We start from the raw sequence: 27631 nt of genomic DNA on the forward strand, positions 1-27631 counted from the left end.
TTTCCGTACCTGAAAGTTGAATATAAAATGGTCTTCACTATTACGCTGTTTGTATAGATTACTGTAATGTGTCACACTTTTTGTCTCCAGGTTGCATGATGTCATGTCCGGCTCAACTCCGAGTGATCCTTGCAGATCATGATGTTCGTAAAGTTCTACTACCATCTGGAATCCCTGAGACAGTGGACAGCCTTCACGCAGTCATTTGTGATACATTTGCCATTGCCAGAGAATTCACTCTGCACTATAAAGATGTTGATTTTGGTGAATTTTTCACCCTTTTTTCTACAACTGACCTCAAGGATAAGGACACAATCAAGGTTGTGTTCCTTCCAGACCAGGAGTCTGCAGTAACTTTAACATTAACTGATGTGACCAACATGCATGATCAGTCTTGTCAGGAGGACCATGCTGATGACAACGTGTCTGTGTCAACTGATGACACATTGATTCTCTCATCTGAAGATAGTCCAGGCCACCGTTCTCAGCGTTGGCCCACTCAGTTTCCAATTCCCAAATTTTCTGGCCTCACTGAGTTCCAAATTCAATCAGGTAACGAGCGCTTCAAAAAATCTGGAGCTCTTCTTTCTACAAAAGATGTCATTCCGCTGCTCCCAGACATACTTGGAAAACTAGCAGAGGCTATTTATGAGTACACTGCATATCCATCTAGTCTGCAGATCAGTGAGGTTGCAGAGGCCCTCACTCAAAAGCATCCCTGCCTCAAAGAACCAGGGTCCTTTAATGGGTCCTATGGATGGGCACAGCGCCTAAAATATAAGATGAACAATTTCAGGAGCAAACTTTGAGGTCTCGGCTGCCCTGAAGTTGAAATAAACTCACTCAAGAGAAAACAAGCACATGACCCGCATTCGGCAAAGAATCTGAAAAAACCGAAGAAGGCTGAAGTGAACTACCTACCCCCTCATGCTCAAGGTGAATCTACTGCAAGTTTGGAAAAAGAGAGAGTGGAGCTCCTGAGTGAAATCATGAAAAGGGATAACTCCAAGGTGGTAGCTCAAAAAATGGCCAAGACGTTCAGCCTTCGTCGGGAGGAAATAGTCAAAGAGGCCCCTGCCATCAGTGACTGCATGAAGCGCTGGCCTGCACTTTTCAGTGAAGCGCAGGTGAGATTATAAAAGGGTTTTTTTAAAATAATTTTTCTACTGTGGATTGATTCAATGATTCATGTTTGGTTCTCATCCTGGTGTGCCCTGCAGATATGTGAAGAGTTCAAGAGGATAACAACAGTCAGCCTTGAATCGACCTTTCTGGGCAAGCTGGACCAGTGCACCCCAAAATTGATGGCCTTGACCCAATCAAAAGGAGGAGCTGCAGGCATGAAGATAAGGCACATTAAGGACATGCTCCTTGAGGTATAAGTAACTTTGTTACAAATAGACCTTTATTTTAGATATGTTTCTGTTAACTGTTTCATGTTTTCATGATTTGGGTGAGACTTGCATCTTATTTTGTTTTTTTATCTATTCTTTCTATGAATCAGGACAACGCGATTGAAAAGCGAAGAGAAATTGCCATTCGCTGCCTCATAATCTATCTTGGAGAGAAGGAGGAGGACCTTTTCAAACAGTACTGTGTAAGTACTTGATAACACTTGTTTTGAATTTTGTTTGAGTTGCTTGTGTAGCGGGTCCTGGCTAGGTGTCCACTGGCAGATATAGAGATAATCCTTTGAAAGGAATGACCTGGAAACAGTGAAAATGTTAGAAAAATCAGCGACGCAGGAAAACAGTTGCTCATTCTCCATCCATTTGGATTATGTGCTCTCCTTCACCTGGGCATCGCTGAGGGTCCATGAATGACACTGCTGGAGGGTGCTGCCACCCTCTCTCCATTTGGTGGAACAGCATATCATTGTGCACTATATGACTGTCATTAGCACCATATTGGAATATAGGACAATATTTTTTTCCAGATATTGTATTCTCCAAAATGGGGTCATACTATAATCCAGGACTAGATTGTCGTTACACATCTGCGTCACTAGATGGAGCCAAAGTACCGGTGACCAGGAAGTCAATGGAGTGTCAGAGGGATCTAATAAAAAGTGGAGGAATGTGACCATCTGGAACAGACAAGTGAGCAAACAAGAGAGGCAAAGTTTTGATGGCAACTTTAAACTGATGGTTCAACGCAGCAGAGTCAACAAACAACTGCCAAGCTGCCAAGATATATTAGACTGAATTGTTCATGTTCATGAAGTTGAATAGAACTTGAATTTGATGGTTATAAAGTTATTTGCATCATTAATGCAGTTATTGAACCTTTGAGGTTCTTATTGGTTGCTTCTTCACGGAGTCATAGCCTCAGATTTTGAGAAAGAGAATATAGTTTTTTATTTAATACTGCAGTAATATTTCTTGATCTTAACATGAAATGTTATCTCTGTTGTGAGTTTTCCTAGAATAATTGTACAATAAAAAAGTTGTTTTCTGAGTAACCTTTATTGTCTTCAACATATTTTTATTTTCACAAAATATTTGAAAAATAGGAGTCGTCTTATAAAGAGAGTCGTCTTATATTCGGGCCAAAGCGGTATTTTATCAGTCAAAATAAAGCAAAATGCAATTGTAACAGGAGAGAAGTAAACAAAAAGTAATATTTATTAACAAAATACTTAATTTGTGGATATCACAGTTTTAGCTGTAGCTTTCCAAAGCAGAGGTCTGTCTGTTTCAATCCTGTGCACCAGCCTCCTGTGGGCGAGGCGCTGAAGTTCATGGTCATGGTCACCCTGCATTTGTTTAAGCACATCACCCTGAAGAGTTTGAGCCATGTATTTTATAAATCGTCAGGGTTTCCCATTCATCTGCATCCTGGAAAACCTGGAAAATGATAGACCAATTTTCCAGTCATGTGAAACGTATAAAAATTGAGGAAATAAGATCAAATGTCCTGGAAATGGTTTTGTCATCCTGGATTGGTTATTTCCTTCCCCTGCCTTGTAGACAAATGGAGGATTGAATGGATAAAAACTGACAAAGAATTGATGAAAATTAATAGGAAAATGGAATAAAAACAATTAAGAAATCAAAGATTTAAAGGATTCATCAATAAAATAGGATTAAATTAAAAAAGGTGCAGTATAAGAACTAATTCTAATGTACCAAAAAGATTAAAATATCTAAACAGAAGGTGAAACATTTTAAAAAAGAATAAGTTAAAACCTGATTCTAACACCTTATTGCTTTTGCAAGGATGTGGAGGAGCTGGACGCAGACCTCGCCATGCAAGTGATGAAGATTGCTATCATCGGTAATGGGCATGCGACCATCATCATTGAGGGAAACAAGATCCTGGAGGGGATTGATGTGGCCAGATCCTGTGCCTTGCTCATGGGAATAATCTATGCTCTCAACCTGGACTATCCCAAGCAGTTGAAATTTACCTTTGAGGCCTTCCAGAAATTATGTCTTGAGCTTGATGGACAAAAAGCCAGCTCAAAGGTAACGAATCTGAAATACGGCATTTTCTAGAGTGGAGCCGCTCAACCTTGCTTGAGTGAGATGCTCACATATCACACACACACACACACACACACACACACACCCACACCCCTTTCTGATAATCATTGAAGTGGCCAACTTAAAGGGTTTCACAGCAGATGTCACTATCGTTTTGTACAAATGTTGCTCAGCATTTTATCAGTTCAGTCACAATGTTCGGACTTTTTCTAAGACGAGATTTGTAGGTTGAGTTCAGGTTAAAGGTTTAACTAATGTAATAATTGACTTTAAATGCCAGCAATCTTTATGCCATAGATATCAGTATTATCTTATTTGAAAATACATCACACACACAAGCACAAACACGCACCCACACACACACGTTCTTTTATTTTTGCCTCTGTTCTGTGAAGGTTTTAGTATTTGCTGTTTGCACTTGCAAGGATTTAGAGACGCTGAGGATTTTGTGGTGTTAATTTTAATAAATGGTTCTTATTGATGTGATTATTTGTCTGAATTTTTGTTCATTTTCAGCTGCAGGAATGAATTCCTATAGAGCTATTTTGCACCAAGATGCAGCCCACCCACAAAAAAGCCAAAATTGGAGTTTTGAACAACTTAGTCTCTTGGGAAACACAAAAAAATATTGTAACATAATGCTTGCAGAGATCAACTTAATTATTAAGTTCAATGTACTAAGAAAAGTGTTTAATTGTGGCCAAAAAGCTTCTTCACCTTACTTAAAACATTCTGTTGGATCAACTTGAATACTTGCATCCCTGTTGACAATTATTAAGTTCAGTGTGAAAAGAAATATGTTTTATTGTGGCCTAAAAGCTTCTTCACCTTACTTAAAACATTGTATTAGATCAACTTAAATACTTGCATCCATGTTGACAATTATTAAGTTCAGTGTACTAAGAAATGTGTTTTAGTGGGTACGAAAATGTGATTCAGCAAACTCAAAACATTGCTTTGAATTAATGTAATTCTGCCAGCAATTGGCTCAACTTAAAAATTCTAGTGGAAAACGTTAACACAAGTTTTTGTGTTGGCACAGTGTTTTATTTATTAGAGTGTAGAATGATCCGTAGAGCTCTTAATTTTGTGTTTTTGGGACCACATGGCAGTCAGAAGTGGCAAAGATGGCGTTGTGGCATGCAGATACAGTTAAAAGATATCTTTATATTTCTTTGTATGGGCAGCACGACTCATTTCTGTTGGTTAAAGAATGTTTTTTGTGATTTAACTGGCTCCATGACATGATTTCATTAAGATTGATTGGCACGCATGTAAAGAAACTGTTAAAAAGAGGTTAAATAGTAAAATGTTTATTAAAAAGAAGTAAATTCATGTTATTGTGAAGATGATTTGGTTAAAAAGTTTCAAGGTTGTGTCTATTTACATGATTCTGTTTTGTACAAGTCCATGAGTATACTTTACAGTATTTAAAATAAGATGCATATCAAGTGCATGTGTTGCCTTGATATTTTTTGGCGTGGATTTTGGATGAATGACTTTGAAAGATGTGACAGATTTGTTTATATTTTGCAAAAGACATGGTGTGAGAGAAACACATGTATTGTGAACCTGTGAATATGTCTTCAGAGATAACAAGAAACAGTGATTTGCTGATTACCTATAAAAATGGACGATGTGAATGAATAGTAAATAGAATGACATGTTTAATAAAAATAACCGCATGATCCAGCGAAGGAGAAGCCACGGCTCCCGTGTCATCACTTCTACTGTATCGTTTCAGCAACATATAACTGTCCACAGAAGCCGCAGCCCGGTACCCGTAACACGAACAGTGATGAGAATCTGATAATTCTGGATGAATTTGTGATTTGCGTTTTCAGCCTCTTGGGCTTCTGTAGATACTTGCTGTGTGTTATGTCAGTATTTTTTATTGTCCGTAATTTTCTGATTGAGGAATATATATTCTAGTTATTATTGAAATAATTAGTTTGTGCTTTGTATTGATTAAGTGAAATTTTCAGTTTAATTTGTTCCAGTAAGTTCTGTGACTTATGCTAACTATTAGCATGGCCATTCTATTTTCCATAGACGTTAGCATTAAGCTAGCGGAGTTTTTTTTTTCTCCATAATATATGTTTATTTACTGTGTCTTAAGGCGTCATATCCGTATGGAAAGCATTATTCACCCTTTACACGATGGCACGGGGTCGAAAAACACTGCCCTAATCCTCCAGTTGGGCCATGTGTAGTGTTAGCGTTAGCTGCTTGTCCTGCTGAAGCCACTTGGATGTTGGCAGGTCTGAAGAGTTTCTCACTTTCCACCATGCTGCGAGTCCAGTCTGGAGCAGATGAACCTGTCACCTGCTGTTCAAGCCATGAGGATAAGGATCTGGCCATTTCTGGGGATGATAAAATATTTCCCAAATAAACCAGTTGCTTGTAGCAGCTGAGACTGATCTGAACAAGCTGCTTGAGCTTCTCAGCCAATCACAGCGCACTTCCTTTTCCACTATACTCACTTGCACACACATATATTCTTCTCTTACATACATACATGCTTCTCTTATATACATATATTTTTCTTTGTACACATGCATATATGTCTACTTATTTAGGAGAATGCATGCATGTGAAAGGAGAATATGTGAGTGTGGAGGCTTGATAATATATGTATGTGCAAGGAGAATGTATCTGTGTGCAAGGAGAATATATGTATGTGAAAGGAGAATATGTGTGTGTGGAGGCTTGATAATATATGTATGTGCAAGGAGAATGTATCTGTGTGCAAGGAGAATATATGTATGTGAAAGGAGAATATGTGTGTGTGTAAGCGTGACAATATATGTATGTGGAAGGAGAATATAAGTGTGTATAAGCATGAGAATATAGGAGAATATATATATGTGAGAGGGCCAGAATGACTTATGTCTTGTACGGCCCCTCATACTTCCTCCTGTGCACACACGCGCACACGGCCGTGAGCACGAGCTTCCCTTCTCACCTGAGACTCTCAAAACAACCGGCTGAGCCGCTTTGTTTACGCGTGTGAGAAAGTAAGCTCATCTCCTCCTCTCCTGTCTTACCAACCCGAGCTTAGTAAATTCAAAACGCAGCGCATCGACCTCCAGACGGAAGCACGCACGCGCAGTGTCGCTCGCCCCTCGCCCGCTCGACACCCCCCCCCCCCTTCTCTCTGTTGAGAACGTGATCTCTCTCTCTCCGTCTCTCTCTCTCTCTCTCCCCGCTATCCCTGCTGGGGAAGCCAGCACCGGGAGAGTGCCCCCCCCCCCCGCCCCCCTTCGGGAGCAGCAGCAGACCCCGGGACCGAGAGACGCACCACTCCGCCTCTGTTGCCCCTTCGAAATGAACATCAAGTCCGTAGTCCCTTGAAGCCTTTATTTTGAGCTCTATTTTTAAAGGTTTTTTTTTTTTGTACAAGTGTCAACGAGGAAAAAGTCCCACGTCTTAGCCACAATCACATTTCTGTAGGCCACAACCTGATTACTGCACCACACGCCAGCTCGCCATGAACCGGCTGTGGACCTACCCTACATAACAAGACCACACCCCGAGCTTGGCGTGGACCGGGCGATCACGTGACACGGGTTTCCTGAGACGTATCAAAATGAAACTAACTATAACGAATGTAATGATAATTGCAGAAGTTCCAAATAAACATATATACTGTTATACTCAGTGAACCAATAATATCAGATAAAGTGCAATAATACATATGAAAAACCAGTGGGCAACACCTCCATTCACACACCACGCGCGCACGCGCACACACACACACACACACACACACACACACACACACACACACACACACACACACACACACACACACACACCTTGCAGGTTTGAATGTTCTGTTTTTGTTAATTACATGTGTGAATTAGTAATAGACATTGTTAATAAACGCTCATTAACTGAACTGGACATTCATGATGGTTGGATTGTGTTTTGTGACAATGTTCATGGTTGGACAGTCTGTGCTCGATCTCACACCTTCTCTGATAACTTAACGGTTGTTTATCCAAAGATTAACAACCAGCTTAAATTATCTTTCCATCTTTGAGACTGAAAATTGGTAATGAATGTTCCTCTGACGAGGTGGTGCCCCGGAATTATTAATGAAATAACCCACAGGTTTATTTAATGCATAATTCACAACTTCCCTCAGCTTATTTTCTGTAATTTACTCATTTCCAGTAATTGGTTATTTGTGGAATTATTGATTAATTATTAACACCTTGTTGATCAATAAATTGATGGTTAAATCACTCTGTGGTTTACTCCATTCCCAAATAGCTGATTATTTAACATTATTAACGATAAATGACAGTTTATTCTGATTAATAATAATTGATGTTGGGTTGAATTTCTTGGTGCTTCACTTTAAACAGTTTATTACGCAGTAATTGATTGTTATTGGTGATCCACTGTTAATGACCTGCAATTATTTAGTTTAGTTTAGTTTGTTTCTTTCGTTTAAAACAACAACACAAAAACAAAAAAAATGATGAAAATACATCAATGTCATCAATTATTAATTGGTAAATCAAAATTTACTCAAATTAATAAGTAACTAAATTACTTAAAGTAATCAATTACTTACAGTAATCAATACTTCAGTAACAATAACGCCAAAAGCGACCTCCAGAGTGGCATGACTCCTAGTTCCTGTTGTCCTGGGACTTGGTAGTTTTATAGCTGAAAGTCACTCAATAATACTAGCCAAACAAACCATAAAGTTAAAGATGACCCTGAGAGATTATTTTCATTTAGGATTATTTACGATCAGGACACATGGTAGTAAACCTTCTGTTTGTTTAAACAAAGTTCACGCCCACACACCAGACTAAATAAGAAAATTAAAGAAAGACAACTTCCAGGAGAACATTTAAGCAGTAGTAACTACAGAGAATCAACCAATCAAATCAACTCTGAAGCGATGAGAGCGTGTTTGTAGTAAATCACATGACAGATCTCCAGAGGAAGACCCAACGCGTTACACAATGTCCAGTCATGTTGGTAATTGGGCATTACGGCAGCTGATGGCCTATAATGGAAGGAGGGAGGAGGGAAGGCTGAGAGGGCTGGGAAAGAGGCTATTATAACTCCCAGGAGGATTCTGGGAAGCATCCACCGAAGGCTCCTCACCACAGGCCAGCAGCCTTCACTTCACATTCCTTATCGAGTGTCTGAAGGACTTTATAGTAAAAACAGAGCTACTAAACACTTTGTCAGGATGGATGTTGAAAAGCCAGAAGGGATATGGATTATATGGCTTAACACTAGAAGTGCATTCAAGGGCCCAGATTTACAGAGTTACAGCTTCATCATGAAATGTATTAATGTCAGTGGCTTCCTTGGAAATAAAGAAAATGTACAATTGGGTGTTGCAAGAAAGAGTTTTGATGGAGCTGAAGTTTGTTGGGTAGGGCGGAGGATACATTTTCTGAAAATCACAAGAAATGCAATATGAAATTGATTTTTTGTCTTGAAGAGAGGAACTATGGCGGAGGATACTGTTGAGTTGAAATGATTACTAATAGTGCTGAGCAAGCTGCCCTGAGCGGGCCTGCCCTTTTCTCAATGCTGGATGCACGGATGGATGGATTGGTCTTGATACTTAATCCTGGGTTATTATTTTTCTTATATTAATATCATCATTTGAATATATCGTTCTAAGGAAAACAAAGCAAAAAAAAAAAAAAGAAACTTCCCATATTGTTTCTAATCTCCTGAAGGTTCACTTTCAAGTTCCCTGCGGTGAAGGATCTGTGACACTGATGTCCATAAAACCCTGTTGAATTTGGTGTCAGGATAAACCCAGTGATGCTCAGAGCTAAACAGCTCAGCTCCAAATGTCTGCACTAAAACTAATAAAGTTCACTTCTTGCTTCGAATGATCTTCGATCCTGTCATATATTTAGTTTGTCGAGATGGCAGAGACAGCCGGACGTACTGCGGATCCAAAAGCTCTAAAAGCACCACGTGTTAACAGACCACACATTTTCACATGGTTACTTCTTGGACGTCGCATCAAATTGGCCGTACTGAACTGAGCTCTGATGCATCCGCCTCCTGAAACGCTGGGATCGCAGATAATGCAAGTAGCCGTTGAACTGCTTTCAGTTTCTTCTGAGACACCTCCTACCGCCGACACTTTGGCCACTGTGCTGCTGATGCTGGTTTTAGTCGGGGCTGTCAGATGGCTGCAATGGTGCTCAGTCTATAGGAATCCATTTCAAAATGTTGCCACAAAACCTTTTTTGAAACTAAAATGCAAAAACGATGCATTTTTCCCTTGGATCGTCATGGTGTAAACAGGGCCTAAACATCTTGTCTCTGCCATGTGGACCGGGTGGCTAACATGTCTCCAGCAGAAAGCACTGGGTTTCAACGGTCCGTTCTTTTCAGACGCAAACCCAAAACCTAACCCCAGAAATTAACAGTCGCTCTGAGACAGTGTTGTGGGTATTAGGTCAACTCCCATCTGAGTCATGCAAGTGCTGGCAGGTGAGATGCAGTTCAGTATCAGAAGTGAGCTGTTAATGATCAACTGGAACAGGAACTCAAGGGAACAAAGAGCAACACTCTCTGAAGAGCCCATGTGAATGCTGCACAAAGCACCGAGACGAAGCAATGAACAAACATAACAGCTGAACGTCTGAAGAACTGATGGGGGGGCGACGGTGGACGTGCTGACAGGCTTCTGGAAGAGTTTCACTTCAAGCACAATAAGCACTTTGCAGACTCATTCCACAGGATACACTGTTTGTATTTATGCAGATATCAACAGGTGGGTTTGAAGGAGAGAATCAGTGACTGGGGAGGAGGCTGCAGTACTGAACACAAAAAGGGGGTTTGATCAGGAAAATAGGCTATTCTATTCTATTCTATTCTATTGAGTACTCTGTGAGTAGAAATGAGCAGCATCAGTTCATTTTGAACATTTATTCCCACCTGAGCCTGTGTCCTCACGCCAGACGGATCCTTCATATTCCTGAAAGTGTGGGCGAATGTGACCATGAAGGTTGGTGAGAAGTTACTATGGAGCTAGTCTGTTTAAAAACACAATAAAACCGAACATTTTAATATCAGTGGACTTCCTGAAGAAGTCATAAAACTGGTCTATTTAAACACTTTTAAATATAATGGAGATAATTATGAATGAATCACACATTTTAAAGGTGCATTAAGGAGTTTTACAACCTTAAAAATACTTATTTTCCACCATAAATATGTTACACATTTTTAATGATGTGTACAATGTGCCCTGACATATTCATTACAAGTACCTCTAACAGCGCTAAATTGTCACTTGAAAGTTGCAGTGCCGGTCCGGCACCAGAGTTTTTTTGGGGAGAATTTGAAAGGAATGACGTAATGCGCATTCTGGCTCGTTCAGTTTCGCTTTGTCCGCCGTTACTCCGCCAGATGCTTAGTGAGCAACAACTGAGCAGGATCTTCCAGGAAGTCAGAACAGACTGGCTTCCAGCACTGCCACAGCTCCACACAGACTCCACCAGGGAGAAGACACTTAAATCTTACTTGAGCGCTTCTAAACGAGCGAAGACGGAGTCCCCCTCTAATGTGCACGTGAGCCACAGGGACGAGTTTTTCACTAAGCTGCATTACACCCAAGGCCTGCAGGGGGCGCTGTTTCGCATAAAACGTGCAAACTCCTTAAGGCACCTTTAAGATGTGGAACAGTTCTGGTTCTGGTACAATAAACAGAACCTCCCCTCAATAAGTGTATTCAGTCGGGTCAGTGTGTGGATTTAAGTTGCTTCATCAATATGGGAGCTGTTTTATTAGCTCATTTCCTGCAGCAGTAGGCCTGCCCCAAAAAACACGAAGAAAAGGCAGCATGACTCATTGATTGCAAGTGAAGAACGTGATTGCAATGAGCGTTATTTCACTACGAGGGACTATCCTACCCATCCTGAAAGTTCTGTCTGAAGTTGTTTAGATCACTTTGAACTTTCTCTCGAACTGTTGATTGAGGCCCTGTTTACATGACAGTGTCTTCAAATGAAAATGCAAATCTTTCTGAGTGTCTGTTTACATGACAACGATGTTCTGAGTCACTGAAAATGCAACAATGCCATGTTAACTAGTTGTCAGTATGCCAGAATTTGTCACTGTAGAATTAGAATCAGTCAAGTTTATAGAGCAAACAAGGAATGTGACTCTGGTGTATCTTCACTCTCGATGTAGGAAAAAGGTCAGAATAAAATATTGCTGTTAATATTTTAAAAATCACAATATATCCAGTGCATGTGCCAGTGAAGCAGCAGGGCGTTTGAGGTGAAGGTGCCAATACGCTTTGGTGTGGGTTACTGCACAGTGGATCCTGGGTCTCTGTGATCACTGAGATTCCATCAGGAGAACTGTCTGTGTGTCTGCAGAGATGTGGCCTGTCCGCTTCCCGGCCTTGGACAGGTTCAGGTCCTGGATGGAGGGCAGATCCTCACCGATCGTTCTCTCTGCAGACCTGATTGTCCTGTTTGGCGATAAATTATCTGGAGGTTTTTTTTTCTTTTGTATTGAGTGACTTTATGGAGGATTTTACCTTCCAGTTAAACAAACGACACCGTCTTCATCCGTTCTTTGTTCAATCCATGATCGAGTGTTTTACCAGAGTCTTTATAACCTTCCATCTGTATCCAGTTCCACACACACACACACACACACACACACACACACACACACACACACACACACGTGAGTGGGCTCCTGTGTCCGGCTGTGGGAGGAGTTCCTCTGGACATCTGAGCAGAATTGGTGGTTTAGTATTGATCTGACTCTTCATTCGGGCTGAGAGCCGAGAGCCAGTTAACAGTCGTCAGGTCTGAGCGTCTGAGAGATCGGAGATGTCTCCAGTGAAGGACTTCAGTCTGACTTATGATGAACCGAACGAGGAAGGCACCTTTTCTGAAGGAGACGTCGTCACAGGCTCCGTCACCTTCAGCCTCACCAAAGAAACCAAAATCAAGAACCTTTTCGTGAAAGCCAAAGGAGAAGGGCGCGTCAGCTGGACCGATGGGAACGGGGATCCCAACTCATCCTACAGTGCAAAGAGGAGATATTTCAAAGTCAAAGAGTTCTTAATAGCAGAAAATGCGAAAGGTAAGTCAGAGAAACCTGTAGATTTTCTTTGATCAACTCTTTGGCCTACTAGTCAGAAGTGCCTATAAGCAATTCTAAACAGCAGCAGCTGCGCTGCAGCCTTCGGGATTTAAATAACGATCTTTCCTACTTCCCCGACTAATTCTCTTTTCTTCCATTTTACTAGCCAAATACAGAAACGCTTGGATTTGCTGTGTAGAAATGTCAAAGTAACCTCTTTATAGAATATTAACAAGTGTGAGAAATAGCTGTATGAAGAAATGCATTCATCTTGCGTGATTATTCATGAAGCTGTTGTCAAAGTGTGTTTTCAGATTGATTTGTTTAAGATTCGTCAAAACCAGTCACACTTTTATGCATGTTCATGTTTGTGTATTTTTTTAGTAACACAAGACATTTATCTCTCTGTAGGCTTTTGAGTTTGAACCAAAAAGGGATTTGAGAACTGAACAGTGTAAATCTAACTGATTATTAAATTCCTCATTGGAGAATTCCTCGTGCAGCTCCACCCAAACCACACCCTGTACCACCAGGAAAAAGCTGACAGAGCCTCATTACATTTTGTGCTTCAATATTCTGTTAAATTCTCTGGACACGACTTTGCTTTCTTTTTTTTTTTTGCCTGACTTGATGCCATTTTTTCTCCAGGTGTTTTTCCTTTGTGTATAATGCAGACACTTCATAATAATAATAAAAACAAAGATCGTAAATAAATGTCACACTCCTGATGTAAATGCTTAAACTTAGTAGCTTGGCAATATGAATGAGTTAAAAGGAGAGACATGCTTTCAAGTTTGATATAAAACTCAGCTGATCTTGCACCCCCTCTAAAAACCAAACCCAAAAAAAAACCTACTCATGTATGTGTGCTTGTTCTGTATTATTTATTCATGCAGCCATATGTGTGTCTGACAAACTGCTGAGTTATCGTCAGCGCTTCCCCAGGGGACTCCTCTACTTTACACCAGTGGTTTTAGGCTCTTCCTGCACACAGTGCCAGGATTATAATCCCATTAAAAAAACTTGGTCACATTCAAACTGGCAGATGATTGAAATCTGCACCATGTCCGAATTTTTCCTCTCAGTCATCCTGCAGACTGGATGGAATTCCTCTACATTTAACTAGATTTTCATTTCATAATACACACATTTGAGCGACAAAGGAAACAGCAAGTCTGTGGTCCTCCAGCATCCAATGAGGGTCAACTAAGGTGTTTTAAGATTTAATAGTTACAACAGTCCATGTCGCAGCTTTACACCGTATTATAGAAATAAATCGTTTTTGTAAAATGTCCCCAAGGGGATCAAAATGATCTGAAACTGGTCAAACACATTAAAAAATAATCTTCTACGCCTGTATTAAAGCTGAAGTTTATGTCTGTTTCCAGGCACTGTCCTCAGCCAAGGAGACCACAGCTTTAAATTCAAGATCGAGATTCCAAATCAGTGAGTGACCTTTTCAGCTTCCTGGTGGCTTTAGCTTTTTTTTTTTTTGTTTTGTTTTTTTTAAGCACTTCCTTCATGTTGATCGCAGGGACATGCCGTCGTCCTTCAAAGACGCTAATGCACGAATCGTCTACCTGATCGAGGCGAAGCTGTGTAAAAGCTGGCAGTGGCCCAGCAAGGCGAAGACTGAGTTCTGCTTTCTGTCCAAGTCTTTTCCGCATATTGAGAACATCATGGTGAGTTTAGCGCCACGACGCTCCGTTCACACGGCAACGCTGAAACGTTTCAGGTTCACACGGTAGCATTTTGAAAATTACATCAGTGTTTACACAGAAATGTGGAAACGCACAGACAATAATACACTGTAACAGACATTCGATGGCAGACGATGAAGAAGGATTGTTTTTTACTAATGAATCTGAAAACAGCTCACCATGGACCGTGCAGACAGCTGCAGGAAAGTGTATTAAAGGTCAGCTAATGCCTGTGTGGAGCTGATAATGTTTCAGTGGGTCCAGACTAAAGATAAAGTTACTTACAGTAGGAGTTGGTTCAGGATTCGTGAGACGACGCCGACTTTCAGTCTCACCGATGAGGAAAACGTCTGTTTCTGAACTGTAGAGTCCTCAGTCGGATTCGGTGATCAAAGAGTTGGGGACGTTCTCCAAGGAACAGGTGGAAATGTCTGCTAGTGTGGACAAGAAGGCCTGTTCTCCAGGTACAGTGACTGCAGCTCACACACTCACACACAAGCACACACCAAACTGTGATGAGGCAGGATGAATCAACAGATTTATTTTTTTTTTTTTTTTACTGAACATACTGAAATTCCATTTTGATTTCTTTCTGAATCCAAACATAATTCGGATGTACGAGGGGGTACCGGAAAGAAACCGGACTGTGTTTATAAAATTAAAACAAGAATGATTTCAGATTTCTGGTTGTTAAATCTCGCTACAGCATGTTCTTGTGCAGATCTCTGCGAAGTATCGTCTCACAAAGTTACACAGGGAATTCACAAACAGCGCTAACGTCAACACAGCGGGACCCCCTTCTTCGGAAAAGCACAAAATGGTGGAACACATCACTAAACGCGATCAGCGCGCAAGCTTCAGATTTTTTTTTTTTTTTTGCTGGGAAAAACAGCGTCAGAAACACTCACCATGGTCCAGGAGGCTTATAAAGATGGTGCCCTACGGAGAACGCAGGTTTGCGAGTGGTATGGGCGCTTTAAAAGGGGCGAAATGTCCGTTGAAGACCAGCCCCGCTCCGGACGACCCGCATCCTCACGCACGCAGGAACAGATCCGCGAGGATCTTTTTGTCTGGAAGCCAAACAGCGAGTCTGTGCCGCCTGGGCGGTCTGTTAACCAGGACCACTACATCCAGGTCCTGAGGGGCTCCGAGGAGCAGTGAGGCAGAAGCGTCCGGAGCTTTGGCGGGATGGCGAGTGGTGGCTGCACCACGATAACGCGCCGGCGCACCGGGCCCTGTGCGTAATGCAGTTCCTGGAGAAAAACGGGATGATCCTGCTGCCTCATCCGCCCTATTCGCCGGACTTAGCACCATGTGACTTTTTTCTCTTCCCAAGAATGAAGAAAGAGCTGAAGGGGCGGAGATTTGAGGACGTCGAGGAGGTTAAACAAAAATCGAAGGACGCACTGCACGGCATCATTACGCACGAGTTTTCAAACGTCTTTGAAAGCTGGAAAACACGGATGCAACGGTGTATTCAAACCAGCGGGGATTACTGTGAAGGCGACAGCTTTGAAAAATTGTTACAATTAAACACATTGAAAGTTATAACCGCTGTCCGGTTTTTTTCCGGTCCGCCCTCGTAAAATAACAAAAAACCTTCTCAAACAGTCCAACTAGTCTGGTTTCAAACTAATTTCTTATTCAGTTTACAGAATGACATAAACAGGAAACAATAAATTTAGGACGGAAATTGCCCAATTTATGTGCCACTTGCTCAAAATGAAAATATTTGAGTTTTCCAATAGTGTAATTAATGTGCTTGACAGGAGACACCATCACTCCCTCTGCCATCGTCTGCAACTCCTCGTCCAAAAGCATGAAGCCCAAGTTCATTCTGCAGCAGAAGACGGTGTACCGCACCGGCAACCACACCAAGACCTGCGACGAGCGCATGGTGGAGGTGGTCGGAGACGCCATCATGGCCAACTCGGAGAAGACGGCCAGCTGTGAACTGGTCGTTCCCGAAGATGCTACCTGCACCGTCCACAACTGTGATATCGTCTCGGTTGAATACAGCGTCAAGGTGTGAAAAGAAACACACACTTTTCTTGACTTGAATGGATGATTCTCCCAGAATGTTGAGGAAACAGTTACAAGTTGATGCTTCTCAGGTGTCTCTGGACATCAGCTTTGCCTTCGACCCGGAGTTGGTGTTTCCTCTGGTCGTCGCTCCTCCTGCCCTGCTGGCTGCCGCTCAGGCCGGCCAGGAAGACAGCGGCGTCCCAGAGGACAGCGGCGTCCCAGACTACAGCGGCGTCCCAGAAGACAACGGTGTCCCAGAAGACAGCGGTGTCCCAGAGGACAGCGGCGTCCCTGAAGGTCAAGGAGGAGATGATCCTGCTGCTGACAACACAGAGTAGTGTTTATAACCGGCATGGTAACCTATAACCAGTGTTCTAATCAGTGTGTTCCTGTGCATGACATGACACTTCACCTGCTGCTGCCTTTTGATTTTCCTAATCAGTTTCAGATCTGTGATTTAGATTAGTGTCAAACTTCTTTTAGGGGAAACGTACAGCACAATTTGATCTCAAGCTTCCCGTAAATACAAGCTTTATAATCCATAAATAACCAGAACTGTAAATCTTGGTTTTAGTGCAACAAAGTGTTGGTACATCATTAAGAAATTTGCACTTATTAAACTATCCTTTGACAGTTGAGACAAAGCTGAGATGTGAATAAAGAAACTGTAATTTCTGGTGCAGACTCATCACATAATACAGACTGAAATTTATTTATTTATTTATTTATTTATTTGAGTTTTAGATTTATTTGCTGCTCTCAGGGATCATTGATGAACAGAAAAATTATCTAATTTTTAAAGTCATGCAAAATATAATTGTGCATTTAGTAATTTTAAGGTGTTATTTATGAAAATATTAATGAAATTAATCATTTTACTATTGAAATATTCATTTGGATTAATATTTGTCCTTAATAGGAATTCATTATGTTTAAATTAAAGAAGACTGACTCCTAATAGTTGAATTGTGAGGTAGAGGTCATGATTATTTCTTTAAAAAAAAGAAAAAAAACCCCTCACTGTTTGCAAATTCTGTCTTTAAGTAAAAGTAAGATAGTAAATTTAGTACAGGAAACCAAATCAAAGTCATCTGTGATGTGTAAAAATGAGAAACGATCAGTTCAGATGTGGTGCATATTTAAGGGTTTGATTTCTTACAGGCAGTGGTAACCTAATCATCTCATCATCTTTCACTGTGAAACACAGGAAGTTCTGCACTGAGCTAAAAACTATGGCGTCAAAAACATTTTATTAACCCTCTTAGCAAGAGTCCACTTCACTCTTATAAACCAAAAGCTGTTAAAGTCTGTCGCTTGTGCTTGTTTCTGTGGAATTGCTGGTTTTCCTCTGGAAAGTGCCTTGAATATTTTCCACGATGGAAATAAAATTGAATTTAAAGCAGGAGTGTGAACTCTGGACCTGTCCTGTGAAATGTTTAATATGTTTTCCTGCCGCAACACACAAGAGTTCTCATGGAAATATCCTCAAAAAGCTCCTAAAGAAGCCCAGGCAGGGACCCTGGAACAGGCGATAGCTTAATCAAGACGAATAGTGAAATACCTGACAGTACAGTAATGGAATCATCTGGTCCAAGACTTCAGACCTTACCAATAGCGTAATAACATGTTTGATATATTTTTGGTTAATTATCCAATAAATTATGATTCATTTTTTTGGTTTTGTTTTTTGCCAGTTGTACCACTGAAGTTCAATAAACGTTGAAAACTTCTCGTCTTCATTTCGGATCTGATTCGGTGGGATGAACAAATATTAGATTTCTGAGGGCTGCAAGTGGTTGAACTCACCACACCACCTTCACTGATCCATCCCTTCCCAAACTAACCGGTGGCCAAATCTGCTGCAGCGGAGTCTTTGTAAACGTTGGTTTTCATGCGGTTTGCATGGTTTCGTGCTTTTAGCTGCACTTTTCATGCCTCTTTCAATTTGCGTTACACACAGAAATAATGGAGCAAACAGTCTGGAGGCTGGTTGAAACGCCGAGCGGAGTGGGAAGTCACCAAACATCTGAGTGCAGAGAAACAACCAGTGTTTGTTTTAGTGAAGTTTGTCACCTGGACAGCAGCTGTTCTCACACACACACACACACACACACACACAGTCTTGTATTTCTATCCTCGTGGGGACCGTCCATTGACTCCCATTCATGTCTAGCCCCTAACCCTGACCCTAACCCTAACCCTAACCCACACCACAACAAAGCCTAACCCTAAAGAAATGTTTTTGCACTTTTACTTTTTTCAGTAACAACAACATGGTCAAGAAAACACTGTTTCTCCTACTTAGGACCGGAAAAAGGTCCCCACAAGGCACGTCGTTCCACGTTTTGCTATCCTTGTGGGGACATTTGGCCCCGACAAGGTTAGAAATACAAGAACACACACACACACACACACACACACACACACACACACACACACACACACACACACACACACACACACACACACACACACACACACACACACACGGAGCTATAGTATTATACAGGATGATATTTTTTGTTCTGTTGTGAATTGTTCACACTGACATTCTGTAAATCCATTAGGAGGAAATTGCAGTTTGGTTTTTCACAGATGGGAATATTAGCAGAAGACAAACTAACCATCATAAATGCCAACCTGTCAGGACTGTGGAAATTTCCTTTGGACTCTTGAGCAGTGCTTTAGGCATTGATTTTGACAACGTTTCAAGAGTTTCAAATCAAACCAATGCTTTCCCAGATGGTTATTGGTGATGTTAACCACAGTAAACTCGGTAATGGCTGCTCAGTAAATGCAGTGTGGGGTTAATTTGTTCTCCCCAAGCTCCATTTAATCCCCATCTTGGTTGATGGAAGGATTCAGAGGCTCGTTTGTCTCCGTTTTGGACTCTGACAGCAGATTTTAATCTGCACAGCTGGAGGCAGTAACCTTGGAAAAGGAGCCTTTCGAGGTAAACCTGAAACCTTTCGCTGTTCTTTGGTTTCTGTTTACATGAGTAGATACACAACAACAACATTTCCCCCTGAACTTGATCATTTTAGAGTGGAAAAACATTGAAATAGGAGTCCAACTTGGTTGTCCATATGAGTGTGTGTGCATTTTTTTTCATTGTTAAAGTTTCTATTGTATTGTTCTGTGCACACATGGAAGAAACAGGAAGTCTTGCTGTCCCTCCATCACAGAAACCACACACACACAGCCGGACTTTAATCTTTTGTTTCTCATGACCGTCTGTTGACATGGCGGAGGGGAAAAAACTCCCCCAAAAAAACATGGTTCATCCACACCAACAAAGCAGGAGTTTGAATGTTTTGTGCACATTTGTGTGTATTTTTGTCCATGCAAATTGTGTGATCGTGTCGGGCTAGAGCTGCTCGAACACAGATTCACATGTACGGCCAATCCAAGGTACTCAAGCTCTTTTTGGACAGTTTGAGTAAAGCTGATCGAGGGAAGAGAGAACATGCAAACTCCCAGAGGTGAGAGTGAAGACCACTCAAGTAACTCAAGACTGATTAGAAAAATTATATTCTGTGGTAGAAACAGACAGTGTTTCTTGTTTTTTTTTTTTTTTTTTTTTTTTTTTGGGGGGGGGGGCAGGGCGGGGCTGTCTCTTCAGTGTAAGTTCCTTTCTCTCCCACCCTCAGAGAAAATGAGATTTTAGCAAGCTCTCATTCTGTTCCATAGAAAAATTAAAACTAAACAATCATTTGCATTTATTTACAAAGCTTCATTTATTTCACAGATGCAGAAAAAGCAGTAAAATCTGAAAGATGCTAAGACCCTGAAATCAATTATTTCCTTGTTACATTATTTGCTTACATCTCGCCTGACATTTAATTTATTTATTTATTTTTTTTTTTTTTTTTTTTTTTTTTAAATTATTATACCAATTTGTTCAATGTAACACACTGGATGACGCGCTTCTTAATTTTCCCACACAGAACTACAGAGTGTGATTTACTGAAAAATAAACTGAATTACAGGAGTTACAACAAGCTGGGAGATCAATATTATCATTACTATCAAGATCATTCTAACTGAAACCACAGTGTTGAAAATATGAGGTGAGAGCATGGGCGGGGCCTAGGCTCGCGCTGGGTGGGCGGGGCTTAGCGGGCCGCTCAGGTGAACTACAGAGTTGAAGCTCGAGCTTATCGCGTTCTGAGGTTGTCTCAGGCTCTCAGGCGTGTGTTTGTGTGTGTGTGTGTGTGTGTGTGAGAGAGAGAGAGAGAGAGAGAGAGAGAGAGAGAGAGAGAGAGTGTGTATGTGTGTGTATGTGTGTGTTTGTGAGCTGTGGTGGCCTTCCGTCGAGACGGTTCAAGGAGGAGGAGTTTAAACACCGAGCAGCAGAAGAATCAAGCAGAATCCAGGTGAGCAGGAAGCAGCAAACCTCGTTCTTCACTCGGAGATGACTTGACGTGGAGCTCTCCAGCTCTCGTCTCACTCAGTTTGCAGATTTCATGCGTTCTACGTGGCTTTTCTTCGTCAGCCGCTGCAGGATGTTGACTTTACAGGTGGTGTTCATGTTAAAGATTAATCCTCTCAACTGCTGCAGGAACCAGGAAATACTGAGGTTTATAATCACACTGCTGCCTGCTCTCACTCAGAGTTTCCACTCACATATGATAATATTTAGTCTTTCCTACACTGTATGGATCATATACTTTTATATTAATTCATTTCAGACACGTCAAAATCGCTAAAGATCAAAACAATCTGTTTATAATGTAAATGCAAACACGTGCTCACACCCACATATACTTATATACACACGTCTATAGAAAAAGTTTTTTCTGCCTTGCCTTCCATTCATCTGTCCTTCAAGTTTATTGATCAGGCAGAAGTTTCAGACTGAAGGAGGAAACCCACTCATGCACAGGGAAAACATGCAAACTGCATACAGAAATCAACTAAAACCTGGACTCTAAAGTGTTAAAAACACACACATTGCGAGATGCATTAAAAATGATGAAGAAAATAAAACTAACATAATCTTAATTATAACTATTCTGAATAATTCAGTCCTTTTTCTAAAACCTGAACAGCCTGAAACATCTGAAATAAGTAATTTCTACAGTTAAACCACCCCCTGACGCCCACGTTTTCACTTATTTTCATGATAGTAAGTTGATATGAAGGCCAGAAATCCTGTGAACCAGATTGTCTTCCTCCACACAGGCAGGTTTGTTGCTACATTCTCAACAGAGGAACGTTCTCCGCTGCATCTTACAGTGCAGTTCTGGCTCTGAGGGCTGTCTGTGACTGTTACTGAAACAGTAGATAAACGGCTGATATCAATTCATCTCATTTAAAACTGTTTTTACTGTCATGTTACATAAATGTCAAGATCTTCTTGATCAGTGGTTCGATCGGACTGATTTCAGTTGAATAAAAGCTGTTTTTTTTCCTCCTCTGAATTTAGAGTTCTGCGTCCTGATGTGTGTTTTCTGTGGAGCTTTCATGCAACACTGGAGGACGCAGTTGAAACACACCTTCGTCTTCATCCTGGGAGCAGCGGCGATCCTCTTCATCTATTTGATGAACTGCTATGAAGAGCCAGCGGGGTCTGATCCGGGCCCGTATCACGTGGCTTATCCCCGAAACTACAGGTTCATCATGGACAACACGTCCACCTGCAGATCCACCACCCCCTTCCTGGTGCTGATGGTCCCCGTGGCGCCGGGGGACGCGGCGGCCCGGGACCTGATCCGCCAGACGTGGGGCGGGGAGAGCCTGGTGCTGGGCCGGCGGGTGGAGACGGTGTTCGTGACGGGCCTGCCTGGAGGGGGCGACGCCGAGCGCACGCAGCGGGAGCTCCGGCGGGAGAGCCGGCGGCACGGCGACCTGATTCAGAGCGACTTCCGGGACAGCTACCACAACCTGACCATCAAGACCATGGTGATGCTGGAGTGGCTGGCCGAGCGCTGCCGGCGCTCCGCCTTCGCCGTGAAGGTGGACTCGGACGTGCTGCTCCACGTGCGCAACCTGGTGGCGCTGCTGCTGGAGCCCGGCACGGCCCGGAGGAACTACGTGAGCGGCCTGGTGTGGTGGCACAGCCCGGTGGTGAGGAACCCCTTCGTCAGGTTCTACATGCCCAGGGCGGTGATCGCCCAGTCCGAGTACCCGCCGTACCCGCTGGGCATGGCGTACGTCATGTCCCTGGACCTCCCGGCCAGGATCCTGGAGGTGTCGCCCCTGATCAGACCCATCTACATCGAGGACGCCTACCTGGGCATGTGCCTGCAGCGGCTGGGCGTCACGCCCACCGACCCCCCGCGGGGAGACATGTTCCTGGTGGCGCCCCGGCATCCGCTGACCTCCTGCAGCCTCTCCAAGGTCGTCGCCGTGACGACGACAAGCCCCTCCCAGATGAGGAGCTACTGGGAGAGGAGCCGGGAGGACGTCCACTGCTGAGCTGTCGCTCTGGAGCAAAGGGCTGAGAAGGTTTTGTCTTTGTTGTTTTCAAACAGCAGTTTATCCTGCAGACAGGAGATAAAAATCCACCCGGATCTCTTTTGCTGCAGATAAGACAGTTTCATTAAAGTTTCACTTTGAAATGTTAGTTTATTTCTTCAATGACTGTTAAAGAATACGAATCTTCGGTAACACTTGACTTGAAGCATCCCTGTATAACACATTATAAGTACATTACAGCACTGTAAAACTATTGTTATAAACACTCGGAAATGATCACAATGCTTTATAGCATCAGGACCGAACCCTAACCCTATGCTGTATAGTAGGTTATAAAGCATTGTGATCATTTATGAGTGTTTATAACTACATATAATGTGTTATACTGGGTGTTTCAATTAAAGTGTTACCAAATCTTCTAAATTATTATAAAGTCTTGCTGAACCAGTGTTAACTCCGGCATTTTTTCACATCATTCCTAAACATTTGCATGGAGATCATCAACAAATCAGACTGAGGCATGACTCCTTGCATTTGTCTTACCTGAGTATAAAGCACTGAGGAGCAAAACCACAGTGAATAAAACATAATTCAGAAAGAAATATTGAGTGATTATTAAAGATGAGCAAGAGGATCTTTCAGAAGAGAAATTTGTGCAAAACTTGTGTGCTAAAATGACAAAAAATGAGAAACTGTTGCTGAAAATGAGATGGAGCTACACATCCAGAGCAGTAACCACTGGTCCACCGTGCAGCCCTCAAACTGTAGAATAACAATCGAAAACACAAGGCAATCACCAATTCATAAAAAAACCATTGAATTTGTGTTCAAAATATAAATAGTAAAATCAATCTCAATAAGTTCATGTTGATCTGAGCCGAGGAGCACAGATCTAAAGCAAGTTGAACACATGATAAACACAACCATCATTTTAAAAAATAACTCATCAGAGTATAACAAACCACTGATCACACCAACAGTGTTCAAAGGAAAAAAAATCTGTATTTACTAAATTATCTTTCACAGATACAGAAAAAGCTACAAGAATAAAAGCTTTATTATGTTTTTATAACTCACTTGACTTTTTTATGTTGTTGCTAATAATGAGATTTTGTTCATTTAGCTGCAGATGTTATTCTTAAATTAGCCAAACAGAATTATGTAAAATAATTCACCATTAATCATTTACACAGATCTTTAACTGTCAGATGAGAGTTAAAGTGTTAAACAATGCAGTGTTTTAGGCTTATTGCAGTCGGGAGCGTACCTGTGTTCCCCGCTTTGTATGTGACCGGGGAACGTAGGACCCTCTCGTAAATAAGGGTCCTCAGCTCCCCGCCGTGCACTGAAAGTGTCTGCTTGTCCGTGTGCGCGTTAAAGCGTGCCTAACCTATCGACAACCCTAACCCTAACCTGTCGATGGTCTTTACGTAGACCTCACCTGACAGTGGGGAACATAGGACCCTTCTTTACCGGGGTCCTATGTTCCCCGGTATTGGGAGCGGGGAACATAGGGATGACCCCTTGCAGTCACCACGCCGTGGTATTGAAACAATCTGATATAGTTAAAAACAAAGAACCAAGCTGCGGTTTTAGTTACAGAATAAGAAACGGATCAACCTATTGGTCTGTTAAAGTTACAGATTGAGGATTTTTATTTGACCACTGATAATCTGCAGCGGTCATTTATTTCTGAACCACAAACTGAGGGTTTCCGACATGAACTGTCTACTTTTTTTTTCTGTGGAATAAAGATTGTCATTTATCTGTTGATGTTTCCAGATATTTTTGTGTTTCTCTGTTTATTTATGACCGTCAGAAACTTCAGCCATGTGGCAGCTAAATCAGAGACTGAACTGAAAGTTTTCCATTTTATCTGCTGTTATAAGTGAAGATCAAGTCAATAACACTCCTGTGAAAGGAATAGAACTGGTTTGTGAAGTTTGGTTGTTCACTTAGATGCTGTTATTGAATTTATAATTGTATTGAATGTCTCTTTAATGATCATTATTATCAAAAAAGTAAAATGCAGATGTGCATTCATGAAGATTTGGAGTAAGACCAGAATGTGTTGTAGTTCTCCATTCATCCAGCAGAGGGCAAACTAACACCAGGTAAAACTTAAAGGAGGCGCAGAGCTGCTCCAGAGCATCATGATGCTCTGGAATTACTGTGATCGACTCACACTGAAGTGAAGGAGTTGTGGTTGTGTTGTTGTGGTGAGGCTCGTCTTCAGTGTTTGTTAGAAATGTTCAAACAAGAAGGTCAAGCTACATATTTCTGATATTTATTCAAGTATTTAAGAAACGGTTCTCTCCAGACTCTACCATGTATTTTGTATTAACGGTGGGTACTGAAGGTTTCTGCATTGTGATTTTTGTAATATTTTATTTTTAAAGGCTATGAAGTGCAGCTGAACATGCCTTCAAATCAGAATCAGAAAGATTTATTGCCAGGCAAGTGTTATTTGATCAATTACCATGACTTCATTAGCCACTGATGTTACTTACGGTATGTCCAGAAGGGTTGGATATTATGGGCCAGTCCTAAAAATAACTTTTTAATGAGATTTCTGTCTCCAGTCACTGTCTGGAGTTGAAGGTTTAGTTGGATAAAATGTAGTTTCCCATTTGTCACTATGATTTGGATAACATAGTACCTCAGTGGTGCACCTTTGCAGTCCTCCTCCATGTTGGACAGAGATATCATAACCCTTCAGTTGCAACAATGTGTGTGTGTGTGTGTGTGTGTGTGTGTGTGTGTGTGTGTGTGTGTTGGAGCTGATGGCGAGGGGCACCAGCCTGTGTTGCTAATTCCCTTGGTCCCCTCACGTCAGTGGCGGGTGTCACAGAGCCTGAACGTGCCCCCCCCCCCCCCCCCCCCCCCCCCCCCCCCCCCCCCACACACACACACACACACACACACACACACACACACACACACACACACACACACACACATCACCACCACTCTGTCACCCAGCATAATGAAGGTCTTGGTAATATTCTCCACTCACTCGCTCCTGTCAAACCCTGCTCTGTTTTCTTTACCCAGCCTGCTCCCTGCTTCACCCCTGACCTCCACGCTCTCAAATCCAAAACCAACAACTCCAAAGCCTCTGCAGGAAATCTGGTCTCACCATTCATAACGACGATTGGTTCTCTCTTCACAGCGACTCCATTTCTCATGCTAAATCTCAACACTGCTCTGGACTCATCAGCTCTGACGCAGGAAACATCAAGACACTGTTTTCCATTTTCAACAGCATCATTCAAGCCCTGACTTGTCTCCACTGACACCTGCCACACTCCGCTTCGTTTCTTTAAATGAAATGCCTATTTGAATGTGCCTTGTGTTGCTCTCAACTATGAGAGACCACTGAGTCTATTTTTTTCAAATATACATGAATTCCAAAAGATATAGATAGCTGTGTCTATATCTATCTGAATAGATTGTGTAATTTTAGACCAGCTGTGTTCATTTTATATTTAAGCTGTATCAAAGATGGTACAGATTTAGCCAGTGAGTTTTTTATCTGAGTTTTCAGCACCATGGACAGCGGACGCTCTGAGATTGACACCTGTCAGGCTGCTTGTGTGTGTTTGTGTGTGTGTGTGTGCATGCGTGCATATGTGTATTTGTTCTTCAGAACAACTTTGTGAACTGGTTTGTGACTTTATTCTGCTTTCTGAGGCATATAGGTTGCTTGGCTCAATAAAAGTGTGTTTGACGGTGGAATGAAGTATTGTTTGAATGGTAAAATTACTATCATAAGGGCCTGTCGAGAATGCGCCGCCCCCCCCTGTACTGAGACCCACGCTCCGCCTCTGATCTGACCCCTCGGGTTTCATCGTTGCCCTTTGACCTCTGTCAGCTGTGATGGACTGGTGACCTTTTGTGTTTTAATTGAATTAAATAGACTTTAACCTTTAATTGTAGAAGTGTTCAAACAGTTAAAACCAACTTCCTGAATCTTGTCTTTCAACTAGTGTCACGAACTTACACCGCACAAAATCCTGTCGGTGTGTTTACCTTTGGCCCATCAAGACAAGTTCTCTCTTTTTTTCCTGATTTATCAGGAAAATCCGGACCCTCTATACCTGTTGACTGATGAGGTAGAGCATCGATTTAAACACTTTGGACCACTTTCCATCCACAACCCATTCAGTCAGCTGCATGGTATTGTGTTATTCCATCTCTTTCATGACAGGAAAGATGCTGTAATCCTGTGATAAATTATATATTTCCATCTACGGAAGCGGTTCACCAGAGAGTCCTCTCCGGCCCACGAGATGACATTGTCCAGGTTTGAGAAACGATGACATTCAGTGGAATACATCCATACGACCACTAGAGGGTGCGCTTTGGTCTGTAGAATGTAATGAATCAGTTCAAATCATCAGGATGACTGCAGAGAGGAAGAAGTGTCCATATTAAAGATCATTTCCACTTGATGTGATCATACTGTCCGCTAACCTTCTATAGTTTTTCACTTCCAATCAAATGTGGTCAAATGTTTTACGGCTTTGAAGATGTAAATAGTTAAAAAAAAAAGTTCATTATGTTCTGTAAGAGTAGAGTGTTACTTTATAAATCACAAACTGGGAAATTCCTGTATTGCAACGGCATCAGAAAGAAAAAGAAAATTATAATTTATGCAGAAAATAATCAATTCAATAAAGACTATATACATATATATATACACACACACCCGTATATGCATACATACATATACCCATACATACACACCTGCACATGCATACATATACAATGAGTGAAAACCAAAAGAGAAAAGGATTAAGGATGTGAGAAATGTTGCTGGATAAAAGAGAAGTGTGCTGAGCAGGATTAAAAAAAAAAAAAGAATGCTAGGATAATAAATAATTGTGCTTC

General features: G+C 41.7%; 3 protein-coding genes across 4 annotated transcripts; all 3 read left to right on the forward strand.

Annotated features, from left to right (window-relative positions):
• Window positions 1–823: 823 nt before the first annotated feature.
• On the forward strand, window positions 824–4517 carry LOC115389488 (uncharacterized). The gene is made up of 4 exons (XM_030092888.1): window positions 824–1127; window positions 1221–1376; window positions 1505–1597; window positions 3219–4517. Exons 1-4 carry the CDS (start codon window positions 990–992, stop codon window positions 3495–3497), a joined length of 666 nt encoding a protein of 221 aa, XP_029948748.1. The 5' UTR covers window positions 824–989; the 3' UTR covers window positions 3498–4517.
• A 7820-nt stretch (window positions 4518–12337) lies between these two features.
• LOC115390757 (arrestin domain-containing protein 3-like) lies at window positions 12338–17091 on the forward strand. Its single transcript, XM_030094756.1, has 6 exons — window positions 12338–12593; window positions 13982–14039; window positions 14128–14275; window positions 14661–14757; window positions 16063–16319; window positions 16408–17091. Exons 1-6 carry the CDS (start codon window positions 12338–12340, stop codon window positions 16654–16656), a joined length of 1065 nt encoding a protein of 354 aa, XP_029950616.1. The 3' UTR covers window positions 16657–17091.
• A 3372-nt stretch (window positions 17092–20463) lies between these two features.
• On the forward strand, window positions 20464–26013 carry LOC115390403 (beta-1,3-galactosyltransferase 5-like). 2 transcript variants are annotated; one of them, XM_030094260.1, is made up of 3 exons: window positions 20464–20694; window positions 21747–22768; window positions 25793–26013. In XM_030094260.1, the coding sequence occupies exon 2, from the start codon at window positions 21761–21763 to the stop codon at window positions 22736–22738; it is 978 nt and encodes a 325-aa protein (XP_029950120.1). In that variant the 5' UTR covers window positions 20464–20694; window positions 21747–21760; the 3' UTR covers window positions 22739–22768; window positions 25793–26013. The 2 variants fall into 2 exon arrangements, with proteins under 2 accessions (XP_029950120.1, XP_029950119.1); XM_030094259.1 differs by lacking the exon at window positions 25793–26013 and having other exon boundaries at window positions 21747–24521.
• The last annotated feature ends 1618 nt before the right edge of the window (window positions 26014–27631 follow it).

This window comes from Salarias fasciatus, chromosome 6, assembly GCF_902148845.1.
Source record: "Salarias fasciatus chromosome 6, fSalaFa1.1, whole genome shotgun sequence".
NCBI classification, from domain to species: Eukaryota; Metazoa; Chordata; class Actinopteri; order Blenniiformes; family Blenniidae; genus Salarias; species Salarias fasciatus.